This window comes from Macrotis lagotis, chromosome 4, assembly GCF_037893015.1.
Source record: "Macrotis lagotis isolate mMagLag1 chromosome 4, bilby.v1.9.chrom.fasta, whole genome shotgun sequence".
In the NCBI taxonomy this organism is placed as follows: domain Eukaryota; kingdom Metazoa; phylum Chordata; class Mammalia; order Peramelemorphia; family Peramelidae; genus Macrotis; species Macrotis lagotis.
In genome coordinates, this window is record NC_133661.1 from 21448511 (window position 1) to 21476174 (window position 27664).

A 27664-nucleotide genomic window follows, 5' to 3' on the forward strand; every position below is an offset into this window, starting at 1 on the left:
GAGAGGAGGAGGGGAGAGGAGATAAGAGACAGAAAGAGAGAGAGAGAGAGAGAGCCAGTCATTCATTACTTAGAAAGATGAGAGGCAACAGAACATTGAATTTGAAGTCTGAAAAATCTGTATTCAAATCCCATTTATGGGGCAGCTAGGTGGTGCTGTGGATAGAGCACCGGCCCTGGAGTCAGGAGTACCTGGGTTCAAATCCGACCTCAGACACTTAAATACCTCACCGTGTGACCTTGAGCAAGTCACCTAAACCCATTGCCTTGCCAAAAAAAATCCAATTTATGTGACCCTCCAAAAGTCACCAACCCCTATGGGCCTCAACTTTCTCAAAATGATGGGAATGAACTAGATGTCTTCAAGGTCTCTTCCAGCTCTAAAGTTCTGATCCTCTGATATTTAAATTAAGAATGATCAAGATCTTAGGAAGGAGGCTAATGGGATAATTTTTAGAAAGTTTAAAACAAGATTAAAGATGCTCTTATTCACCAAGAACATTCCCTAAAGACTGATTGATCCCTACCATGACTATAAGCTCCTTCTGGACAGCAAACAACCCCATACTTTCTTTGCTTTTTTCCATCAAATGCTCAGGTTGGTTTTAGGTTCATTAAGCTGTGTTCTTATCAGTGCCAACTTACTTGCACTTTCTTGGTTGGTATACCCTTCCTCTGTGTCCCTTCAGAAGTCTATTATAGAGGGTTGGCATGATGCATATGATAACTTGTTTTAAGTCTATTGAGACTTTATTCTGGTACAAAGGTTTAGACTGTCCATCTACAAGACTTCATTCTCAGCATACAATGGACCCACAGACTTAAAGATATCATTCATGCCTTCCATTCACCTGGCTGGGTGGAATAGCATGGGCTACAGAGGTCTACTGTGTTTCCTTCCACAGCTTGATTGATGCCTCAAGAAGATCCCACCCTGGAGAGGAATACCCGAGTGGTTGATCCTGCATATTGAACCAAATGTCCAATAAGTTCACATGCAAACCTTCCTCTTTGTTCTGTGCTTTTGTACCATCTGTCTCCCAAGTCTGGCATGTACCCCCTTCTCACCTCTGCCTTCTGGCTCCCTTTAAGCCTCAGCTTTGCAGGGTTCTTTTCTAGGCATTCTTCCTCCTGATCCTCCCAAGACCTTCCTGCTAAGATGACTTCCAGTTTCTCCAGTTATAACTTGTAGGTATCTCGAACATTATATATTGTCTCTCTTCCCTTAGAAGGTGAGATCCTTTAGGGTAGGGACCAAGGTTTGCCTTTTAATTCTATAATAGGCCCTTTTAATGAATGACTGACAGAGTGACATTTAATATTGATGGAAAGGTAGAAGCCTTTTCACTGTCACTTAACAACTTGATATCATCCACACTTTCTTCAGAGTCAATCAAAATTCTAGGCACCATGTCTCAAACTCCAAGATTGCTAATTATGGGAATCCCTATAGGATTTCAGCCAAAAAAAAGCTTCATGTGGATCTGAATTTAGACTAAACAAAAGAGGGAACAATGACAGAGCAGCTTCCTTTATGTGCAAGGGAAGGATTAAAGAGTAGATGAGTTTTTAAATGTTGAGACTTATAGGGAAACTTCCATCATCTTCCTTCTAATTTTGGGATGGGAGAGTGGGGGAATGGCACAATAGATTTATAACGAGAGCATGAAGCTTGGGGGGAAAGGAAGATGTAGAAGTCATAAACCAAAAGCATGGAAAAAGCAAATCACCAATTCTTGGCTTTCCATTCCAGAAGGATGTTGCCTTTGTTGGTCCTTGAGCTGAGTTTCTAGAGCTGAGGTACCCTGAATGGATCACAAGATCCTGCCATGACCTGTATATGTTTAACAGTTGATCAATCAACAAGTATTTCTGAAGTACCTACTATGTGCAGGTGTTATGAGATACAAAGACAGTGAATGAAACAGCTCTCCCTGTCAAGGAACGGAGAGAAAGCAAGAATGCAATTATATATGGAACAAATGTAAAAAGAACAGTTGTCACACATAAGAGACTAGTAGGTGGAAGTACATGCTTCGTTTACTGGAAGATATCAGTATCAGAAGCATCAAATTTATTACATATGTGACTTCACTCTTATAGCCAAGCATGAATCCCAAGAGTTGTCCCAAATAATTCATTCCATTAAAATGTTTATTGAAAAAGCATGGCATTGGGTCTTAAAGACGGTGACAGAAAGTATACACGTGCAACCAAACTGGTTTTTGACCTAGCCTAACATTAGGTACCATTTTGTTATCTAAAATAGTCTTTAGGGGCAGCTAGGTGGTGCAGTGGATAGAGCACCAGCCCTGGAATCAGGAGAACCTGAGTTCAAATCCAGCCTCAGACACTTAATAATTACTTGGCTGTGTGACCTTGGGCAAGTCAATTCACCCCACCGCATTTCAAAAACAAAACCAAAAAAACTCATCTTCAGAAGGAGCCCTAGCCAGGTGGTGAAGAGTAGGGAGTGGAGAGTGAGAGCCTCTTTCTAGTTGCTGAAAGAATAATGTCCAATGCAAGAAATAGCTCAAAGCAAAATTCATGATTACACGATAATATGGTTGACTCCTTACTTCTCTCATTTGTAAGCAAAGAAGGAAGCTAGAGAAAGCAGTCTAAGCCTGCCTGCCTCCTCCAAAATGACCTGGGGACATGAGTCTTATTAACACAGAGACCATTTGCTCTCCTTTTCTGATTAGGACTTGTAATTACTTTATATTTGAGAAGCCTCTTCTGCCAAGACAAGGGACACTTTGAATTTCCATCTTGTATTCCTTACATGATCCTTTGAGGCATCAAATTGGATCATCCCAATTTACACAGGAGAAAAATAAGCCTCAGGGAGGTTTCATTAGCTAGAGAATCTGGACAAAGGATCCAAGTCTATTTGCCTGTCTCTCAGGCCAAGGAACCATTTACATCATCAGTTAAATGAAGGAATTGAACTTAATCTGTGATATGGGAACTTGGGTTTTTTAAAATATATTTTAATAACTGCATTTCAATATAATTGCCTTTTGTTGGTAAACTTATGTATTTTGCTTTATTATTTAAGAACTTGATACTGAGAAGGTGGGAAAAAAGGTCTCAGCTGACCGCAAAAGGTCTAAGGCACAGAAGAAGTTCAAGAAGGTCTAAATGGGGTGATGATGGCCAGATGACTTTTCCCAGGTGAACATTTTAGGATCCCTCTTCTTCATCCACATTCACCAAAAGGCAAGTTTGTATTTAGTAAAGGATGAGGTACTTTTGATATTGTTTAGTTGACATTACTTAGTTTATCTTCAGAAACATGACTAGCAGGTGCATTAAACAGGATTTCTCCTACCTTCCTCAAATGTTGTATGAACTTTGAAAGATCAAAGAAGCTTCCTATGAAGATGTTTCCTCACTAACCACCATACTTCAACCATTGAGGGGGATATTTGCCCCTAATGATATGCACAAATAAGGACTTTGTTTTTCCACGAGATTCAAATTTTTGTGTTTCTTTCTTTGAGATGGATGAAATAAATCCCTATTAAAGTCCTATGACAATGTAGGATAATGCATAGGGCAATGGACTTGGAATCAGGAAGACCTGGGTTCAAACCCTGCCTAAAACATTGATTAGCTAGATAATTCAGGACAAGAAATATAACCTCCTTCAAGATTTGTTTTTCTCTTCCATAATATGAGGGAGTTCTCCAAAGGTCCTTCTTGCTCTAAATCTATAATCCTACAAGACAGCAAGATGGCACCATGGATAAAGTACTGGATCTGAGTTCAAGTTTGACCTCAGACTTTGCTAGCTGAGTGATCCTTAGAATGTTATTTAACTTCTGTTTGTTTTTGTTTTTCTCATCTATAAAATGGGTATGATAACAGTACCTACTTTCCAAGGTTGTTGTAAGGATCAAATGAAAAAAAAATTATAAAGTTCTCTGCACAGTAACTGGTCCATAGAGAGCTGATATCATTATTGGTGGCTCCATAGAGTGCCATCAGGAAAAATCATCTTCCTGAGATCAAATCCAGCCTCAGAGACTAATTAGCTGTGGGCAAGTCACTTAACCCTGCTTGCCTCAGTTTCCTCATTTGTAAAATGAGCAGGAGAAGGAAATGGCAAAACACTCCAGTATCTATGCCAAGAAAACCCGGAATGGGACCACAAAGAAATGGACACAACTGACACAAATGACTGAACAATAGCATTTATTACTACAATATGTGAAAAGCACTTTACAAACAAACCTCAAAGTAACCTTAAAATACTACATAAATGCTAGTTATTACTATTGTGATTATGTGTGGACCCACTCAGAAGCAAGACCCCAACAAATGAAAGACCAATGCATTGCTCCTGTATTCTTCAGTTCCAAATATTAATGTATTTCATCTTAAGCTGATTCTAAAAAATGAAACAAAGAGATTCCCTCTGTCATCTCTGCTCATATTTCTCCTCTAGACAACTCATCCATTTGATCACCATAACCATGTCTCAGTTGATGAATAGGAGTCAAAAAGCCAGCAGCAGCCCACAGAACAGGCTGTAAAATACAAGCCATTGAACCTTGCTGGCTTCAGTTTCCTCGAAATCTGTAAAAAGACCTGGAGAAGAAAATGGTCGAACACTCCAGTATCTTTGCCAAGAAAACCCCAAATGGGCTCACGAAGAGTTGGACATGATTGAAACAACTAAATAAAAACATCTATCAATTCAATTTTCTATCCAATCCACCAATCCAAATTTCCTGGCAGTTCTGGGCTCTTATCAGTGTGGAGGGCAGTTAGCAAACCTCAGGGAAGAAAATATTTTTAGAATTTTTTTAAGGTTTTTGCAAGGCAAATGGGGTTAAGTGACTTACCCAAGGTCAGATAGCTAGGTAATTATTAAGTGTCTGAGGCCAGATTTGAACTCAGGTACTACTGACTTCAGGGCCGGTGCTCTATCCACTGCACCACCTAACCACCCCTTTTTTAGAATTTTAGTTGCAATTGTGTCTTGTTCTTGCAGGTGTTCCCATGATCCCTCTGAGGTCCTAACAATCCACCCACAATCTCTCCTCGTTCTTCTCTCCTCTCCCCTTCTTTTCACCTCCCATCTCACTTCCCTCCTCCTTCCTTTCTCCTTATTGAGTTCCACTCTCTTCTCTTCCTTCTCTACTTGAACTCTATGACTCGGTTTACCTTCCCTGTGGGATTCAACCAGTGGCTCTCCAAATGATCTCTACAAAGACCAGAGTTGGAGACCAAAGAATTTCCAATTTATACTGTCTTCACCAAATTCAAGATAAAGGGCCAACTGCATCACTGATAAGAGGCCCATGACTTTAAAAGTATAACTTGGAAGTGATTACTCATGGAGTTGTTTTGATCAGACCTGTACATTCATGGGCTTGTCTAGAGAATTTTCTGTTATAAAACTTCCTCTACCAATGCAATTAGTGACTTCTCAGCAATTTCTAGTCTTAGAATTTTGCCTGGCATTATGAAGTTTTGTCCAGGGTCACAGAACCAATATGGATCAGTTTAGGGGCAGAACTTGAACCCAGATCTTCCTATCTCAGAAGCCATTTATTTAACCATCAAGCAATGTAGCCATTTAAATAATGGCAGTTAGGTTGGGCAGATGATATAGCCTAGAATCAGGAGCATCTGAGTTCAAATCCAGTCCTAGACACTTTATAGCTATGTGAGCCTGGACAAGTCATTGTCATGCTTCAGTTTCCTCATCTGTAAAAAGACCTGGAGAAGGAAATGGTTGACAATTCCAGTATCTTTGCCAAGAAAACCCCAAATGGGCTCACAAAGAGTCAGACATGATTGAAACAATTGAACAAAAACATCTATAAATAAACATTTACTCTAAAATATTAATATTATAGGCCTTAAGACTGATGAAGGATTCCTAGTTTACTCCCAGAAGTCATAGGAAGCTTTATCAAGAGAATACTGGAAAATTAGGTAAAAATACTTAAATTATTCTATTGAAATAATATAAAAGTAGTAGTGTTAGTGAATTGATTGGTAAAATGATACACATTTTGCAACTTTAGAATACTAAAAAATTTATGTACAAAAGTTTTCTTTATGAATAATTAATCTCTTTGTTACATATTATTTCATAAGTGTTGGTGAATAGTTAAGCCTAGAATTTCTTTCTTTAATTTTTAATGGGGGTTACTGGAAGATTCTACTGAAAACCAAGGAGTATGGAGACTACCAAAGGTCAAGAATTCCTAACATGGACTAGAAGCATCTTGAAGGCAGGGACTGCTTTGATTTTGCCTCCACATCCCCAGCATACAGTAGGTGCTTAATACACAGTTGATTGATTTTAAATGCATTCTTTTTTTTTCAGGATTTTTTGCAAGACAATGGGGTTAAGTGGCTTGCCCAAGGCCACATAGCTAGGTAATTATTAAGTGTCTGAGGCCGGAATTGAACTCAGGTACTCCTGACTTCAGGGCCGCTACTCTAAACCCTGCACCACCTAGCCGCCCCTACCATGTGTTTTTTAAAACGATTCTCAGCTGTTTTGGGGGTAGGCATCACTGTGCCCCAGGAACCTTCAAAAAGACTCTATGCAATTGTCAATAAAGTTCATGGCATCTCTGGAAACAATATTAAATCCGTGCAATTGAATATGGAAAATAAATGATGTCTCACCATTAAGAAAAATGGAAGACTTTAGTAATCTCAAACACTAAGCAAACTTACAGGCCTTTATCAACAACTCCCAGAGTATGAACCCATTCTAACAGCCCAGATCAAAACTCATCCAAAACTTAGAAATTAATCTAAGGGATACACAGAAGCTAATTATCCTACCTAGGCTCACAAAGGTCAGAAACATTAGAGATGGGTTTATTTCTAAATACTAAACCCAGCAGGATTCTATATACCCATCCATGCTGCCTCTTAAGTTATCTAGTGGAAATTATCTCTCACAATCAATTCAGAACCATTGTAGCAAATGATTGATATGAATAATTTAATTCTTTTATCTTCTCAATGACAGTGTAATAATAATATCTGACATTTATATATAGTTGTATTATTAGAGTCTTATATGGAGTATAGCACTTTACAAGCATCTCATTGTGAAGGTAGATATGTCAAGTAGCTATTTTACAAATGATAAAACTGAGGCAGTAGTACCTCCAGTGAGGAATTCTTTACTGATTCAACATTTATTCCGCATCTGTGAGCAGATTTGCCGTATGTCTCAGAAGAAGAGGAAGGATCAGAGAGAAAAAAGGTTCAAAACTATATTCCCTATCTTCAGAGAGTTTACTATCCTAAAGAAATAAGGGAAAGGGGCCAGTCAATCCATTTCAGAAAGCTGTCTTTGAAACACTCTAGCTCTTCAAAAATATCCTTATTGGGGCAGCTAGGTGGCGCAGTGGATAGAGCACCGGCCCTCGAGTCAGGAGTACCTGAGTTCAAATCCGGCCTCAGACACTTCATAATTACCTAGCTGTGTGGTCTTGGGCAAGCCATTAAACCCCCACTGCCTTGCAAAAAATCCTCTGAATATATAAATATATATATATATTATATACATATATAATATATATATCCTTATTGATATTACATCAAGTTGAGTAGCAAGATGAGATATTTCTCAAAAATCACTGAAATCTTGCTTCTAATCCTTCCAAACATTTCCTTTTTTGTATAATCACTTCAAATTATACAGTAACAAACAAAACTAAAACACTCTTGGACCAGCCACTTCCAAGACTGGTTGGTGCAGCAGATGAACCATCACTCACTTGATAGAATGGAGTCTATCAAAATTGTTTTTTTGGTTTTTCTACCCAATAGCTCCTATTTCAGTGTCTGATTTATTGTTACTTGAAATCTTCTTTAAGATGATGCCATTCATCATGACCCATGGATTCTAGCTAGCACACCAGACCAGACCTTTCTGTTGTCCCCTCCATCTCTCTAATTCTCTCCAGACTTATGGTTCATTGCTTCCATGTCTGTTTACCATACAAATGTGCATATTTTCTCATAGCCAAAAAAAAGAACAAAGAATTTGCTAAAAATCATATTCATTAATATGCAACTATGGAAATTAAGGACCTTTGGCAAGTTAAGAAACTTTTTTTATGCTACATTTGAAGACTTCAAGTTAGAATCCAACAAACTCTTAGTCAAGTAACAAGAATTATCTTTAACCTTTCCTCTTCAGATTCAAATGAGTTAAGTAGAAGTTAAATCACTACTTAGTCAATAATGATCAAAGTCACCATTGCTATCTGATGCTCATTCTTGTGAAGGTATATACCAAAGTCCATAAAAGATCACTACCTTGTTATGCCACAATGCTTTTACCACTGTAGACTTGAAATAGAAAAAAGAGGACACTCATTGAATTTTGGGAATTTGATTGAAGGATCTACTTTTGAAGACCTTATTTTCTAGCCGTATAACGGAGGTATTGAGATCAATCTATTTCTGAAGCATATAAAGTGGAACTAAGATGAAACATCAAAAGAAATACCTTTTTTGCATCAGTTATCTCTCTAAAAAGACTGCATAATTTCTATTTCTTTTTTCTGTTTTAACCTGTCTTTGCAAACAGGGATGATTTGCTTTCCGAATGGAGCACCAGGGAGAGATGCTGATGTGGCCTTATTCAAAGGAAGGTGTCTCTCCTCCCCCAAACTTTTTCTCTTGCAGATCTGCCACACTAGCTGAAAATCCAGTAAAACTTTCATATAAACCTGTTATTAATTATTCATATGGACATAAACTTGATTCCCTAAGAACTGAGGTCAAGGCAACCTAACAGAGCAGTTTAGAAATGAGCAAAGAGGATAAAGTAGAAAGTGGATGAGGTGCCAATAGTGAGAAAGCACTGGAGGTGCCATGATAACTAAGATGAGTAGGAAGGTACGATGCCACCCTTCTAATGGTCAAAAGTCCATCTATACCAGTCAGAAAAGTTAAATACAAATGGCCCCACCAATCATGACTGCATGATAGACTAAAGTGCAAATATGCTTTACGTGATTTCCCATGTATAATCTATATCAGATTGATTGGCTTCTTGGGCCAGGGGAGGAAGAAAAATTTGGAACTCAAAATCTTATAAAAAATGGCTATTGAGAATTATCTATACATGTAATGAGAAAATAATTTACATGTATTTGAAAAATAAATTCTCCTTATGGAAAAATTAATAACTATATAATGCCAGTTAGTTACTTATACTCTCCAATTTATTTTCTGGGTATTACAACATGCCTGAGCTACAATTTCCTCATCTTTAAAATAAGAGATGATGATATTCTCACATCAATTGATATGATCTATCCTCCATCAGAATATAATTTCCTTGAGGGCAGGGATGGTTTTGGTTTTTGCCTTTGGATTCCTAGCAGACTGCTGAAATTTAGTTGTTGATTAATTAGTATTTGTGGATGATTAATGATGGAATTTTTAGACAAACTCACAGATAGAGCTTTAAAATATACAGTATCTTCAGGCTCCATTAGAAGCCCAGAGTTCCTTCCTTCTATCGTCTTTGAATTCATTTTGTACACAAGTGACCCTTCACTTTCTCTTAAAAACTGAGAAATGAACATTTGAAGTAGTGTAAGGAAATGGGGGTGACTGATGCACACCCAATATCCAACTGACGAGGCTGCCTCTGTGAGGGTTCCTCCATAGCCTAAACATATTTGCCCACAACAGTCGAGAGTGGGTGGACAGCTCAGTCTGGTTGGTCATTTACAGTCTTTGATGGACACAGTGTAGGCTGCATTCTGTATGAATGTATAAATTTAGAGAGATTAAAGGGTCTGGCTGCTACTGATTATTTCATGCATCCAAACATTAAGGCTGACTACCTAACCCAATGAGTTTGAATAGAATAAAGGCTTAACATGCAGGAGAAATTAACTCTCTGAAGAGAAAAGACACCCACGTTACAGACCTACACAGAAATCTCTTCTTGCGTCTAGCTGAGAAAGGTTTCATATGAAATCAGGAATACATTGCGACTTTCCCAGAGAGTCTGTAGAGTCAGAAGCACTAAGGAAAAGTGGTATGAAAAGAGATCATTAATTGATGCAATGGGATACAGGGGCTAGAACTGGACCTGTGATGTCATGGGATAGGGAAATTCTGGATGAAGAAATGGAATCACCATCTCAGTAATCTGGAATCTTAGACTATTGCTTAGGGCCCTGAGACATAAAATGAAGAGCTCCATTTTTCTTGGGTTCAAATTCAATTTTTCTTCACTATATTACCTTAAGTCTGATGAAGAAATGGGAAGAATTTAAAATAGAAAGTTTCCACAATACTACAAGTTTTAGTTTTATTATTATAATTAATTACATTTGCATAATGATTTAAGGGTTTGCAAAGAGACTCATAAATATTATTTTATCTTTACTATAATCTTGGGTGCCAGGCACTGCTACTATTCCTATATTCAGATATGGAAACGGAAGCAAATGAAGAGTAGGTGACTTGCCCAGGGTCACATAATACTAAGTATCTGGGGCTAGTCTTCTTGACTACAGGTCTGGCACTCTAGCCATGAAACAGTTAGGTACTAGAATTCTGATCAATAACATCACTAAAATAAGACAAAAATGGTAGAAGAACAAAAATTACAAACTAGAAAGAACCAGAGAATTAATGTAGCCTATCGTCATTTTGCACATAGGGAAACTGGGGTACAGAGTAGATAAATGATTGTCCCAATGTCATACAGGAAGCAAGTGGCAGATCCAGGATTCAAATTCAGGTTCTTTGACTCCAAATCTACTGTTTGGTTCACTGTTAGCTCAGACAATGAGGGCCTCTGAGCAAATCACTTAAGTCCTCTGGTCTCAGTTTCCTTATCTGTAAAATAAGGTCTTCCAACCCTAGGATTTTTTTAACTTGAAATGTTTACTCTTTCACTTAAAAATTTAATAGTATAGAATATAAAAACGTTGCTGTGTTAAAATTAATGTGATCCATGAATTAAATTTTCCAGGTTACAGAATAGACTTTTTTGATAATAGCTTTCCAATTCCCCACTATAAATATTTGAATCCCTTAAGGATGATGTCTCTCAAATGAAATAACAGCTATCATTTCCCTTTAAAACTCAGAGTAGAAAGTATTTCCCCTCAGCCAAAAAAAAAACGAAAAGTCACCAAAACATGTTAATTCCTCTCCAAATGTAACTTCTTACCTTCCTCATTAATTTCTGGATGAGAAAGAGACTTACCCACATAAAAAACATATAATATCATAAAAGACCAGCATCCAAAGGCAGTATATTCTATAGCATATACTCTACAATGTCTGCAAAGCTGTATTTTTCATCCTTTTCTAATAGCAAAATTTTCCATGCTTTTTTTGATTAAAAGTAATTCAGAATTAACATTGCACCTTTTCAAAGAGATCTTTGAGGGAACATCTGGTCTTGAAATTCTGCAAAAATCCCATCTAGTTGTTAAATACAACATATTGGAATGGAATCCAGTGAAATCCAGGAATCCACTGAGTTTCATAAAAGTTGAAGTGGACTATCACATTTATAATGGGAAAAAAAAAGCACTCAAAAGCTTTTCTGCGTTTGATTCCAACTGATCCTGCATTCTAGTCCTCAAAAATGACTACTTTCTAGGACTACTTGAGCCAAATCACTAAGTCAATTAAAGCAATACAGTACAACAAAATATACTGTGTCAGAGCAATGTACTGAGGAAACCTTAGTGGAAGGTGGAGGAAGAAGACAAGGAGACTCAGATTCAAAAATTTAAATAGCTATTCCTCAAGCAACAACAAAATCCCAGTCCCTAGGAAGACTGGACCCAAGGAAAAATAGAACAGAAACTAATCACCTTTAAATTTGCTTGATAATACTTAAAAGGAAGATCTAAAATTAGACAATAATTCATTAAAATCTGCGTGGTTTCTTTTAAATAATAAAAGGAGTCCTATATCCAAAAACATTTGTGAAGTAGAAACAAAAGGAATCAATAAAACTGTATAATGATGATTAGAAAGAGGAAAGATGATGAAAAAGGGAGAAAAGGAAGGAAAGAAAAAAGAAAGGAAGGAAGGAAGGGAAAAGAAGGGAAAAAGATAGAAAGAGGAGGAAGAGAGAAGGGAAAGGAGAAAAGGAAAAAAGGAAGAGAAGAAAGAAGGAAGAAGAAGAGAGATCTAGAAAGAGCAATTAAAGATCATGAAATAAAAAAGATAAAAGAAGCATTGTTATATTACAGTTTCCTAAACAAAATGGTATCAACACTCAGTCATAGCAAAGATACCTTTAAGTGGATCCATGGAGATTTCAAACTTTACCTAGGCCACCCAGAAAATTCCAAAGGGCTTCTAACAACATTGCAAAATCCTTGGGATTCAACAACTGTCTAGTGAAGTCTACACCAGCAATGTCAAACTCATAGAAACAGATCCCTGCAATCAGTATATTGACTTAGGAAATAATGCATTATCCTTTTATGTTGTAAACATATATATTTTTCTTAAATATTTCCTACTTATATTTTAATCTGGTTGGGATCATACTTTGTTGCGTGAGTTTGACACCTCTGGCCTACACAGTCCAGTTATAATTCTTTGATGAGTTTTCCAGTCATACTAAAAACCAACACACCAAGACCACTTGGATGGCTTTCCCAGGGCATCTAACTTTTCAGGTGAAGTTAAAACAGCAACATTTTTCCAAGGAACAAACCACAGGCTTCACCAGTTTACATATTTTGTTCACAATCTAGAATGACACGCACTGAAATGAGGAACAGATTGGCCAGTGAAGCTTGTAATCCACAGCATCTCTCTGGAAGTTACTAAACTAATTACAGAAAGTCAAAGCCTCATCTGAACACAGGCTTCCAATTTCTAATTCCAAGGATTAGTGGGAAAACTTCCCAGAAAAAGGTATGACAAAGGGTTCGTGGGTTTAGTTTTTCTTCTTCAATTTCTTCTTCAATTCTCTGATCTTATTCCCTTCTCATTCACAATTGAAATCATGGGAAGTCAAATAGCAAAAGGCTACCATCATTCCTCTGAGAAATAACAGAAATGACATCAGACTAAGAAAGGGGATCCTGTCACATAGTGGAAAATATCCAGTTTTCTAAATCATGAAACAGAGTTCATTTCCTCACTTGTCAGTTGATGATAAAAGAAAAATTCTGTCAGGACCAAGATAATTTTAATATTTTGGAATTTTGTCTCATTTATCTTCTAAAGATGCATTTGTCCAGTTCGAAAAGCCATGAACAGTTATTCAAAAGTAATGTCTAAGTGAATTATGCCAAGACCTTCCATACCATGCTGAGTCTCCTGAGGAAATGAAGCACACACCTTGGGCTTCTTATTTCAGTTGAAAATGAAATACTGAAATTATATGCCTGAAAATAACTATCATCTCCAATGTTTAAATCTTTCGAGACAAAGAAATTGAGAAACTGTTCACTTTAAACATCAGAAATCAGACCAGAAATTACCTTAGGTGCCATATTTCCAGCCTATCAGATTCTTTTGGAAAATGCTATCTGCATATAATGGTTGAAATTCAGAATGAATACTGCTTGGTCATCATCCCCAAAATAAATACATCAATAGCATTCATGTAAATGTTTATAGGCACTTTGCTGTGGCATTACTATTATAATGAAAAGTTCTCTCTATATATTTTTAAAGTCTTTAATGATAGTGGAACCACAGAGACAACAAACCATTCCATATTTCATAAATGAGGAAAATGCTCTCTGAACTTTCTCTTTTTTTGTTTTATTTTTTCAGTTGAGTATTAAATACTTCACTTCCCTATTCAGCTTAAAATGCACTTACAGTTGGGCTCCTAAATATAGCACTAATATTTGAACATCTCACATAGTAAATACAGTTTTCAAATTTTTAAAAGGAAATTCCAATTATTCTTCTCTGACTTAAACTGTGGATTCTACAAGAGGTCTAATAATATTAATTCCCAGGCAGCCATTAATTAAAAATGCTTTGCTTTGGATCAGTTTTCTAAGCACTAACTTTTAGCTAAATGGCCTAGGATTTTTTTTCCTCTTCCTTCTTAAGCTACACATTCTATATGCTGCCAATGACATCACTCAGTTATCGGGCTTCTGAACCATTCTGGCCAGACACACAAGACTTGAATCCATCACAACACAGGTTCCTTCAAACTAGAGACTGTACTCAGGGAACTTAATTCCTAGACAAGCATAATCAGCAAAAAATCAATATCCATCAATCCAAGGAATCTAGGATTTCATTTTTCCATTTTTCATGGCCCAAAAGCAAACCTTGACCAAATCAATACAGAAACAACAGAAAAATTAAGCTGTCTGTTATCTGGAGGTAGGTTTAAGATGGAAAACACACACTTACCATTTTCCTCAGAATCTATTTTCCAAGTGTCCACAGTACCTGCATGTCAGTTTGGGTTTGGGGGGGACCTTATTGGGTTTAGCTCCATAAAGTAGCAACAGGAATAAGAGCCAAAGACAAGGAGAATAGTGAGGACCGGACTGGCTGGTGCCATATTCACTTACCTGCAAAAGGAAAGCACAAGTTTCATTAGTCACTAATCACAAACATAAAAGAATCCCTTTAGATCCCTGTTAATTAGCTTAGACTCAGAGAAGGATTATGTGAACCAGAAAAAGAAATACATAACCTGGCTCTTTCTAAGATCTCCCAAGAAGGAAGAATTAAAATCTTAGAGAGGGGGAAGCTCAGGGATTTTGAATGGACCGTTATTGATCTGTGCAGAAAGCAGACCAAAAGTTTTATTTGTTTTATTACTGAGATGATATCCATTTCCTTTCATGGTTGGGGATGGACAGGTGCAATGATAAAACAGGTGGTGGAAATAGAAAAATCACCAGGGTGTTTTCTCAGGAAGTGTCTAATCATTGTCACTGGATCCCTTGAAACTCATTCTTTATAGGCTAACATACAGCAAAGAGACAGTTGGGATTTTGCCAGTGATCTCCTAGGCAACTTTTAGGGAGCTGCCAAAGGAAGCCACAAGCTTGCCATCCACGTGCATTTGACATGCCCCTCTGAGGGGGCAAATGTCCTTCACAGGGGTAAGTGTGAAGGAAAATTCTCCTGCTCCAAACAGGGTCACTGAGGTGGGCCAATCTGCAATTTATCTAGAGGAATGACAGAAGCATGGAGTCTTACATGGACAAAAGTTACATCATGGGGAACTGCATCAGTTCAGATTGTACAGGACAGATTCCCGAGTCCACTTTCTGTCTCTGTCTCTCTCTGTCTCTGTCTCTCTCTGTCTCTCTCTGTCTCTCTCTCTGTCTCTCTCTCTCTCTCTCTCTCTCACACACACACACACACACTCACACACACACACACATACACACACATACATCTCTGCCTCTCTCACCTCTCATCTTATCTCTCTCTCTCTCTCTCTCTCTCTTTCTCTCTCTCACACACACATACATCTCTGCCTCTCTCACCTCTCATCTCTCTCTCTCTCTCTCTCTCTCTCTCTCTCTCTCTCACACACACACACACACACACACACACGCACACACACATCTCTGCTTCTCTCATCTCCTTCTCTCATCTCTCTCTCTCTCACACACACACACACACACACATCTCTGCCTCTCTCATCTCCCTCTCTCATCTCTCTCTCACCTCTCATCTCTCTCTCTCTCTCTCTCTCTCTCTCTCTCTCTCTCTCTCTCACACACACACACCTCTCATCTCTCTCTCTCTCTCTCTGTCTCTCTCTCTCTCTCTCACACACACACACACACACACACACATATCTCTGCCTCTCTCATCTCTCTCTCACCTATCTCTCATCTTATCTCTCTCTCTCTCTCTCTCTCTCTCTCTCTCTCTCTCTCATTCAGAGGATTAGAATGTAAATTTCCTAAGAGAAGGAATTGTTGCCTTTTTTTATTTCCAGTGTGCAATACAATTAATAAATGTTTGCTTTGATTGAATGATTCAACATCTCTGTCAGCAAAAATAGAAAATAGAGAATCTTCTATTGGCTATTCCTAGGACTCTCCAGTATATCCTCTGCTCTGAAGCTACAAGAGTTCTTAGAGCTCACTTCATTATAGGATCAGAGACCTAGAGCCAGAAGGAATTTCAGAGACTTTGTGTTCAGCGGCCTCATTTTCCACAGAAGTATACTGAGGTCCAGAAATTTGAAGAGCCTTGTCTGATGGGATGGAACCACTAATTTCCAGAAGGCAAGATTTGAACCCAGGTTTTTCTGTTCACAAATCCAATGCTTTTTCTACTACTTCTCAGTAGCAATTCAATAAAGATGTGATGGTTTTCTGCCAATTCAGTTGTCTATCAGGTACTCAATTTCACTATACAGGACCAGAACATCAGCAATGAGTTTTAAATGTTCTGAAACATTTAGAATCTTCAGTTCCTCTTAGGCACCAAACCATTCAATGAGTCTTCAAACTACATACAATTAGAGACATTTCGTCCTATCCCCCTGAATTACTTCTCAGGAAAGTTCTTTTACATATTTCCTGGACACTTGAATATTCAGTTGTTATTGACAAAATATTTTAGAAAAATGGTTGAAAACATACTCCAAACCCCATCTCATGCATTTAAGGATCTTCTTTATAAAATATTTAGATATATTCAGTAGAGGCAGCATGACATGTAGAACAGTTAGGAAAAGCTTGTTCAAATATGGTTGACACACTTAATGAGATTCTGAACAACTCACAAAGCCTCTATGTCTAAATTTCCTCAGTTGTAAAATGAAGTAAATGGGTATTCTAGCCTCTGTGGTTCTTTTCATCTCTAAAATTATAATTTTATAATCATACAGAATGAAGAGGCATCAGTGGATACAATCTGCTCTCAATTTATCCATCAACATTTATTAAAAAAGCCCACTATGAACTAAGTATTTTTCTGAGAGTCAGGTTTACATCCATAGAAATTAAATCCTCCTTCAAGTAGAATGACAGAAATGTTAGGAATCTTATCCTAGTGAGGCAACTAGGTGAGAGAGTAAGTAGAGTATTGGATTTAGGATCAGGAAACATTGAATTCAAATCCCGCCTCAGTAATTGAACCTCGCTGGTCCTCAGTTTCCTCAGCTGTTAAGATGGGGATAATGATAATCACCTTCTTCACAAAGCTTTATAAAGTAAATAATATATGTAAAACATTTCCCAAATGATGAAGAGATATAAATGTGAACAATAATGAAAGAGAAAGATGCGAATAATACTAATAATAAGTGTAATAATCATAAATCTTTCTCCTTTCTACTCCACATTGGGTGGCCATTGTGCTAGTTATAGGGGAATGGATCTGGTATAAATGCGCTATTAATAGTGGTATAAAGCCTAGAGCTCAAAATAGAAAAAGCAACTGAAGAAATCAATTCCTATTCCATGAATCCCACACCATTAAAAAGCACCCATCACAGATAAAAGAATTCTATACACATAGCTATAGTTTTATAGCTTCATTTTATAACCATGAAATAAAAGCTGCCTTCAGATATTTCAGGGAGGGGGGAAAAAGAGAGGTGTCTAAAAATGAATATGTTTGATACAAATTAAAATATCAATTAGAAAGTCATTTACACAAATTCTCTAATTCACATGATTTGGTATCTCATGTGTCATTAAACCATGACTGAAAATTCATTTGAAGACAATCGTAGATGACCCCAAGATCTGCTGAAGGAAAATCGGTCCCAATCAAAGAGACGAATGACCAAATAAGCAGGACGTGCCCTAAGGAGAATGGCTTGCTGCACTTGGGCCAGCATCCACAAGAGATTTGCTCCCTATCCATTGTAGACTTACAGTAACTTGAAATATTTCCTATCTGAAGAAAATCTCAAAAACCAGAGAGTTAAATAAGATCACACTAATTCCTGCCTACACCCATCAAGATAATGATGCAACCACATTTCTAAGCACTTTGGAAAGCTCTAGACAAATTTCAGTTGTCAGGATAGAGAGACTGAAAAATCCAGCTACCCCTCTGGGGACAATGATGAAATCTTTTATTTGCGGGAGGTGCCATCTACCAGATTCTGAGATTTCACCCCCAACTAGTAAAGGAAAAAAAGACAACATAAGAGAATCTGCCTAGATTTTAAGCACCCAATGAAATATCAGGTCTTGAAAAGGTCATCTCCATCTCTCTCTCTAGATGAAAAAAAAAAGTTAGGCAAGCACTGCGAGCTGAAATAAATCCTTTCCTATCAAAGTTCTTTATTCAGTCCCTGAGACAACCTCCTACACATATCACGAGTTTTTTTTCCCTTTCTCCTGTACCAGCAACATATCAGAGTATAGTTAAGCGAGAAGGTTAGCTTTGTATAATGTGATACATTAGTAGAGATAGATGGAGGAAGCATAGTCCAGGAAACAGAGGATTGAAAAACAGAGCGAATATGATTTTTTAAACACAGAATACAGGAAACTTTGCTTTGGAAATGGCTTGTCTTCTTTCCACTGATTTTCTCCAATTAATTTTATGTGTAACTTGTTTATTAAAAAAAATCATTTTGTCCTACTCCTTAGACTGGGAGTTCCTTGAGAGCAAGGATGGTCTTTTATCTTTCACTGTACTCCCAAATCTTAACATCATCTTTAGAACATAGTTGGTAGTTTGTCAATTTTTGTATTCTGACTAATGGATTCAGGATGTTGGTACTGGATGTCCTTTGGGGGGGCAGGCAACTTACAGATGTGAAGTTAGAAAGTCACTAGGAAAGGTTTAGAAAAATGATAAAACTGTATGAAATTTTGATTTTTCAATAGAAGCATTGAAAAAGTGTACAAATTATGCATGGTGTCTGTGTACTAGTAACCTAAGAAAAATGAACAGGTTTTGGTTATGAAAGAAAAAATGGGCTGATGAAAATATCTTTTAATTCAAAAGAGGAAAAGATCTATTCAATGTCTGTCTCTCACACACACACACAGACACAGACACAGACACACACACACACACACACACACCCTCTTCTTTTCTTAAATGTTAAGAGTTAGAGCCTTTGGTGAAAGAGATCTATATGAGAACGATGGCCCAGAGTTTCCATTTATAGGTTAGAGCAGCATTTGCTTTCTTTGCTCCCACTAAAGGATTCCTTAAAAAGAGAATCAATTATTTAGCACAAGGAGAGAAAAATGATTCCCCTGCTGCCCCGAGATGCCAACCCCATGACTTCTTTTCCCTAAGACCTCTTCGTTAATATAGCTGAACAGGAGTTGAACCTTTGATGGATTTTTCACTGTTTGGAACATTTTCCTCCCCTAGAGGAAATAACCAAGAACGAGGAGAGAACAAAGATGGGAAAAAAAGGATCCTCAACATAAAACTGAAAGGAAACTTAGAGGTTAGTCCAGCCCCCTCATCCACAAAGGAAGAAACTGAGGAGGAGGGAGGCAAAGAAGTCTCCCGGGTGCACCCAAGTAATAGGATAGAATTTAAAGACTCATTCCTCCCTCACAACACATGGGTCATCTCACTAGACTGCATTGGCTCCCATTAGGTGGTTATAGTTTTATCCAGAACACGGAGATTTCATGAGAAATGTATTGACTCCTAGCATGCTTTGTACTTGTTTTTATTAGTAATAATAATAATAATAATGGTGATAACTTGGGATGGTTGTTCAGTCATTTCCATCACGTTCAAGTCTTTGTGACCCCAATTTGAGGTTTTCTTGACAAAAGATGTTAAAGTAACCCTCCATTTCCTTCTCCAGCTCATTTTACAGATGAAGAAAGTGGACCCCGCTAGACCCTCTTCTCAATATTATATTATTAAATATACAAATACCTTAGTTTTACAAAAGAAAATACAGTTAGCAGAATATTTTTTTAAAAAGACCTCATGGAGGGAGGGGGGACAGCTAGGTGGATAGAGCACCAGTCCTGGAGTCAGGAGGACCTGAGTTCAAATCTATTGTGTGACCTTGGACAAGTCACTTAACCTCATTACCTTAATTAAATAAAAATTTAAAAAAGATCTCATGGACCATAATTTTAAAAAACTTTGGTTCAGTTGGGAGGCATAGGTAAAGGGGCAGATCACTTATTTGTGAAGGCTACATTACAGGAGAATAAAAATGATGTCATTAACAAGAACATAAACTTCCTCTCAGTTGGTCCCACAGTGAAAAACCTAAATATTTTCCCACCCTTTGGGGCATGAAAGAATATTATGATTTGTTACTAAAATAAAAATGAAAAACTTTATCCAAGTTCCACCTCTCCTTAAGGCTTCGTCACACTAAATAGGAAGATAGGATTATTCCAGACAACAGCTGACATCACAGGGCAAGTGAGGGCAGACCTTATGAAGCCAGTTTATCATGGCTTTCCTGTCATTCCACTCCTCTGAGGGTGAAGAAGGACTAAAGGAATTGTTGGCTCGGAATACTTCCGGCCCCTTCTCCTGACAGGGAGGCAGGGTCTGGGCTGGGCTGGCCAGACTTCAAATAAAAGCCAGGACTCCATGGAAGATGAGCACTTTTGCAAGAGGTAATGACAAATTGGTCAGACAGTTCTCCTTCCCAAGGGCTCCTCCTGGATCAACATCTGGCCCTGGGAGACTGGGAACAGTAGAGCTTCACTTACCAATCAGATACCACAGGGTGATGTTTCAGGAAACAGTAAAGCCGCAAGCATCACCCTGGGAAGATCTGGAATCAGAATATTGGGTTTCAGATCTATCCTCTGCTAATTTTGGCAAATCACTTCATGTCTCTGGACCTCGAATTCTTCCACTCTTAATGTGGAAAGTTGGACTGGTTGACTTCAAAGGGTCTTTTCAAATCCATATCCCTCTTACTTATTTCAGAGCTATCTCTTCTTATGAAGGCAAATGTCAGGCTGAATTTCACTCAGTACACTTATTCATCAGTTATTCCATACTAGGCCCTGTTTTTGTCAGAAAAGTCCCTTTAGGCACTAAAAGACAATTTTTTCTTGATGATCAGTTTTTTTCAGTTGTGTCTGACTCTTGGTGACCCATTTGGGGTTTTCTTAGCAAAGATATTGTACTGGTTTTCCATTTCCTTCTCTAGCTCCTTTTACATAAATGAGGAAACTGAAGCAAGCAGAGAAAAATGACTTGCCCAGGGTCACACAGATGATAAAGGTCTGAGATTGGATCTGAGCTCGGGAAGATGAGTCTTCCTGACTTCAGGCCTAGTGCTCTCTCCATGAGTCACCTGGCAGCCTATATATAAAATAACAATCATCATTAAAAGATCAAGAATGAGGGAGTATTTTTTTAAAATAGGCAAATATTAAATGGGTGTCTTTTTATAAAAGGCAATTTATCAAAGGAAAACACAAAATTCAATTTTCTAAGTTTTCTGGCTATAGTGAACCCACTATGGTAGGTTGCAATAGACCTCCTCCTTTTCCCATTGTCATGGCTTTGCACCCCACTAGTCCTTGTATAGTTATGATTCCCTTGGAATTCCTGGGGTCTTTCAAGGTTTTTCAGAGATTTCTGATACCTCCAACAGCTAGAGCCTTCCCCATCAATTTAAACTTGCATTTTTTAATGTACCTTTATTCAAACATTTTGTCTTTCCTCCAAGAATAAAAGCTCTCTGAGAGAAGGAACTGTTTCACTTTTGTTCGTAATGTATAGCTCTTAGTCTAATAATTGGTATTTTGATAAATCTTTTTTGACCAACTTTAAAAAAAACACAACAGTTATTATGGACATACCTTGCCAAAGGCACCATGTTTAGCATTAGGAATGCAAAAAACTAAAATAAAACAACAGCCTTTATCCTAAAAAAACCAGAGGAAAAAGAAATAAGGCAAGGCATGATTCAAGGCTAAGTATGATTCAAAATTAAGCATGTGAGCTTCTCTAGACTTGAATTATGGGCTGTGACTGACTCCGGAACCAATGGTCAGTCCCTTCATTTTATAGATGAGGAAATGGAAGCCTGAAGAAGGAAAGTGGTGTGACCCAAGTCAGACTAGTAGCAGCAAAGCCTACATTCCAATCCAAATCAATGTGCGCCATCTTCAAATAATAGGATCACAATCATGTGATGTGCCGAAGGGCTTACAAATGCAGGGTAGATATCTTCTCCTGAATCATCTGGGTACCACAGGAAAAGAGAACAATGGAAGCATGTCAGGGAACTCTCAGAGTTCCAAGTTACCTTGTTTTGACAGAGCACCTTTTGCTCAGAGAAAAGAAATCTTTCATTCTTACTCCCCTCATTTTTCTCCCTGAGAAAGTCACATGAGATTAGTGGGAGAAAACTTTACCTTGAAGAGATGAGAAAATGTAGTTTCCTCCCTTCTTTGCAGCAGTGGGGGATAATAATTGTGAAATACAATATGTATAGGAGAATTGGTTGGAGTGTTGGTTAGTTTTGATGAAATATTCCCACATTCCCCTTTGTATTATTTTTTTAAAACAAAGAAAGGGTGATTATCGTTTATGGGAGAAGAAAGGCTACATTTGAAAATGAAGGTGATGAAATAACAAAAGCTATCAATGATTTTTTTTCAAAATATGGGAAAGTCTCAGACTGCCTAATCTGAATTTTACAGAGGATCCATGTTAAATACACACACACACACACACACATACACACAAACATGTGTGTGTATGTATTTATATAGAGAGAGCAACCTATCCTGATCTCATCGGCACTAGTAAAGGACTTTCATTGTTCTAGCAAGGAACCAATATGGCAATCACCCAGCAACAGTTAAACATGAAGGAATACAGAGAAGAAAAAAAGGAAAATTGGCCCTTGCCCTCAAGGAGCTTACAGTCTAATGGGTAGAAAATACAGAAATTTCAAAGAGGAGAATTATCCATATTTCTCCATGACAGATGAAGCCCTAAATGCTTTTTTTCTAGTTAAATGTCAGGCTAGTTTTGTCATAACTATTTTTAGGAAATGTCACCAATTTATCAAGGCACAAGGCATAGTCATATAAAAAGGTCAGAATCACAAAGAGGGTTGGAAGTTCCAACTAACCTTTTCTCCTTTCCTATATTATCTCCTTTCTCACTCTTATTCTATGATAGGAGACCAGGACTCCTTGCATCTCTTTTCAATGTGATTCACATTTTCCCAATCGGCAAAACAGCTAGGATTGACTGTGAAAAGGAGGCACCGGACTTACAAACCAGCTGGTTCCCCCGTCAAACAGACCAGTTCTATTCTTTACCAAGAAAAACACATACTCTCTTGGCATGTGCAGTAGGAAAAAGAACACAGCACTGTCTCTGAAGTCCAAAGAGACCAGTCTTTTCTTTGTATTCTCAATGTCAAGTACAGCACCTGCCATTTAGTAGGCAACCAGTAAATCTTTATTGGTTGAATTTTTTAAAAAAAGGAACTAGGGGCCGCTAGGTGGCCCAGTGGATAGAGCACCGGCCCTGAAGTCAGGAGGATCTGAGTTCAAATCTGACCTCAGACACTTAATAATTACCTAGTTGTGTGGCCTTGGGCAAGTCACTTAACCCCATTGCTTTGCCAAAAAAAGGCAACTTGGCATAGTAGAAAACATAGTGAATTTGAAATAGGAAGACTTTGAGACTAGAGATTGTTACATTCCCTTTGTTTCTGCATTCCCCAGGACCTGGCATCATGATGGTCACATGAGAGGTACTTAATAATTGTTTACAGATTGACTAAGATGTTCCTGTCTGATCCTGAGCAATTAATTCACTTTACCTTCCTTAGCCTCAGTTTCCTCAGCTTTAAGTGTCTGGATTGGCTAGACAACCCCAAAGGTCTATTCTAAGCTTCAATGAGAGGTATTATTGCTATTGCTCTTATTGCTCTTATTTTTGAGCCTCATCATCACTAGTATTATTATTCTTAACATGATAATCAAAAGGAAACAAAAAGTTTCCTTTCAGTTCTAAGACATCTCCGTGTCTTCTAAGTTAGAAGTTCTAAACCTGGAGACTGATTTAAAAGTTTAATAACTATATTTTAATATAATTGGATTTATTTATAATCTTATATATTGTGCTTTATATTTTAAAACATAAATTTGATAAGGGATGCAGAAGCTTCACCAGGCTGCCAAAACAGAAAAAAGGACTAAGAAGCTGTGGTTTAAATCAAGACCTGAAATGATAAACATCTTCCTAACACAATGCCCAGCTACAGGCTGTAAAAGGCTTCCCTCCCGGTATGGGAGACTTCCTTGGGCAGAGTTCGGTCCTTCTGCTGGTCTCAGCTCAATGCTACCTTTATAGGTAAATGAAAAACAACTGGAAGATGGTGGGGAGGATGGGTAAAAATCTAGAGACCCCATGGCCAGAACGCCCTGATAAATGAGCAACGCTTACACATGTATGAATTAAAACTTTCATGGAGGACAATCAGTAAATGTTGAAAGAAAGAAAAATTAGCAAAATCATGTTCACCAGGAATCAAAGGGCTCAGAGGTGAAATTCATGAGACTCTAAGGCTGCCATTTTTTTCTTTCTTATGAATGTTCTTGATGAAAGCAAGATATTTCTTAGATACCCAGGATTTCGACTCTTATAATATGTTGGCTTCTCCTCCCATTTCACAAAAAGATTGAACTCCAATAGATGGGCTACCAAGTAATCCTACAGTGGACTCTTAGGTTGCAGACTATTTTTTCAACTACCAAAATTACAATTCCAAAGATTTCAAGAGTCTTTATTAAAAAGGTGATAACAATGTTCCATATATTATTAATTTTATTATTAGAAGGGAGGAGAGGAGACATCTTCCAAATAATATTTGCACAACATTCTGAATCCTTCTTCTTTTCAATACATTTCCATTCTTACATTGGATATAGGCATGAATTCAGTCTGTCAAACAGAATAGATTCAGTTCAGGCAGCTGAGGCAAGGGAGAAAATGGCACCAGTCTTGGTATCAGAATCTTAGGTTTCAGATCCTGCTTCTGTTTCAGTTTGCTCCCTATAGACCTTCATTTCTTTCCCTGGGAAAGAAGGAGGAAAGGAAGGGCAGACAAGAGTGTCTCTGTTGCCTTTTCAACCATCAGGTCTCTCACTCCATTATATATATATATGTATATATACATATATATATGTATATATATATGCATGTATATTACTATGCAAATATATTCATAAACACACCTGTATGTATGAATGCTGTGTATACAGAGATTAAAAGAGAGATCTTCCTTGTCCTCAGGGGCTTAAATTTCTATTAAGAAATTTTAAGGTCATCTACTCCAACCTTTTCATAATATAGAGGAGGGAACTGAGGCTTTTCTATGATGTCCTTTCTTCTTGTCACTTTCCTAATCCCATCAAACCTCACATCAGCCATCTCCTACCCCCTAGTTTTCTGTCTCCGCACAAAATTGTGCTATTGGGAAGGGATGAATGACAGTCAATTGACCCTACTGTCTCCCAGGGCCATCTCCAGTTCTCCTGTGCTCCATCTTGCCACTGACTCCAGATGGCTCTGGAGAAGAAAGTGAGTCTGGTGACTTTGTATGGCTCTCCCTTACTTAAATCCAATTCACTTGCAAGTCATGACATCACCATGCTAAAGTCATAGTTCTCTTTGAAAATGAAGGACAAACAACAACATATAATTATTCTATTCTATATAATATATAGATTATAAACTAAGGGCTTAGTTTGTCACCTGCCAAAGAAGAGCCTTGGATTCAAACTCTCCATCTTTTCTCATTCTTATTAAATAATTGGCGATTAACTGGCAAGTTCCAAGCCCCTTGTACCTCTTTTTCTTGTGGCTCACATTTCCCCTAATATACAGAAATTATAGAAAATGTTGTTTAAAGACTTACACAAAGTGAGAAGAACCAAGAGAAAATTCCATACATTAACAGCAACATTGTGTGACATCAACTATGATAGACTTAGCTTCTCTCAACAGTTCAGTGATAAAAGACAATTCCATAAGATTTGTAATAGAAAATGTCATTTACATCCAGAGGGAAAAAACTATGGAGTCTGCATGCAGATCACTTTTTAAAGCTTGCTTTTTATTTTTTCTTTTTTTCCCAACAGGATTAATACATACATGAATAACCTGCATCAGATTACTTGCTGTCATGGGGATGGGAGAAGGGAAGGAGGCAGGAATATGTGGAAATAAAAAAGCTTAAAAAAGATGAATATTGAAAAACTATCTTTGCATGTAATTAGAATAAAATAAAATAAAATAGCATTTAAAAAAAGAAACAAGGTGTTCCAGCTTGAAAGTCTTTCCCAGTGGTTAAAGGTTACTGAATGGGTAAAGATGATTTCTGTTTCCCTAGTCTTAGAACGTTTAGTGGCAGACTTCTTTCATCCACTAACCACTAAATTGGTTTATGGACTGTTTATCACCAAGTAAAATAGAGAGGTGAGGAAGACACTGATGACTTTTGACTGTCCTTCCATTCCTTGGACCTCACTTTAATACAACCACACAACAAAACTTTAATGCAGATTTATTTATGGAGTCTGAATGCTGATCAAAGCAAAGTATTTTCACTTTTTAACATTTGGGGTTTTTTGTTTTTTTCTTTCATGTTTTTTTTTCCTTTTTTTGCTTTAATTCTTCTTTTATAACATGACTAATACAGAAATATTTGTAACATGATTGTACAGTGTAGAACTAACCAGATAGCTTGCTCTCTTGGAGAGGGGAGAAAAAAATTACAGCTCAAAATCTCACAAAAATGAATGCTAAAACTATCTCTACATGTAAATGGGAAAATAAGTTTAAAAGATTTACTTGTGTGGCACACTGTACTAGACATTGGGGGCAATTAGCAGAGCTATACTATATGGTTACACATTGAAGAAAGTGGGAGCTATAGATGTTCAATACAAAGACTTAAGAGAGATGTATGAGATATCTGCAAAAAAAGAATTTTTGAACGTAAGAGGATTTGGATTTGTTATTTTTGACACCCAGCTGAAAAACTAAAAGACAATTGGGAGACACAGGCAGACAGCTCCATATGAGGAAAAACAAACTCCTTGGTAGATTTAGGGACGATAACAACAGCAGATACTTATTTAGCATTTTAAGGCTTGTAAATTGTAGTTTTGGGCATTTTCTCATTAGGCTTTTAACTATAATTTTTGATAGTAATATAAGATAAAAGCAAAAATTGTCAGTAACATTAAGTTAGATAAATCACAGAGATTTATAATACAATAAAGATTTTATTGTAAATAAAATCATATATTGATAAAGTTTCTATCATATTAGATATGAGGAAATTAGAACTAAAGCAAGGTAGGGGACTTGCTTATGAGCAAACAGATACTGATTGACAAAGGTGAGATTAGCATTCAGGCCTCTCCTGATTCGGTTCCAACAGCACCAGAATGGTTCTCCATGGAAAGACCTGCTGGAACAGCAAGCTTCCTAAGAATCCCAATTATGCAGAATTGGAGTAGGCTGCTATGATCTACTAATCCTATAACCAAGAGGACTCAAAATTTATTCTATGCTAGTTTCTGACTTTAAAGAGAGTTTAATCATGTCTCATTTTCATGCCTTTTGGTGAAATATGTACGCAGTAATCCCACATTAATTTTATGTAATCACTTGGATCAGAATAAATTGATGTTTATACCTTATTAGAACACAGTCTAGTTCTATCTCCTCTGTACTGAAAGGAAATATAATACATGCCTGTA

At 37.4% G+C, this 27664-nt stretch overlaps 1 protein-coding gene across 14 annotated transcripts in view; it reads right to left on the reverse strand.

Moving 5' to 3' along the window:
• The window catches only part of ANK3 (ankyrin 3), a 702796-nt gene that overhangs the window by 469757 nt on the left and 205375 nt on the right, over window positions 1-27664 (reverse strand). For 2 of the 14 annotated variants that reach the window (XM_074232308.1, XM_074232307.1), the window contains exon 2: window positions 14382-14545. The exons of the other annotated variants lie outside the window; for them this stretch is intronic. In XM_074232308.1, the coding sequence (XP_074088409.1) occupies window positions 14382-14384 (3 nt within the window). In that variant the 5' untranslated portion in view covers window positions 14385-14545. The remainder of the gene's footprint in view (window positions 1-14381; window positions 14546-27664) is intronic. 14 annotated transcript variants of the gene reach the window in all.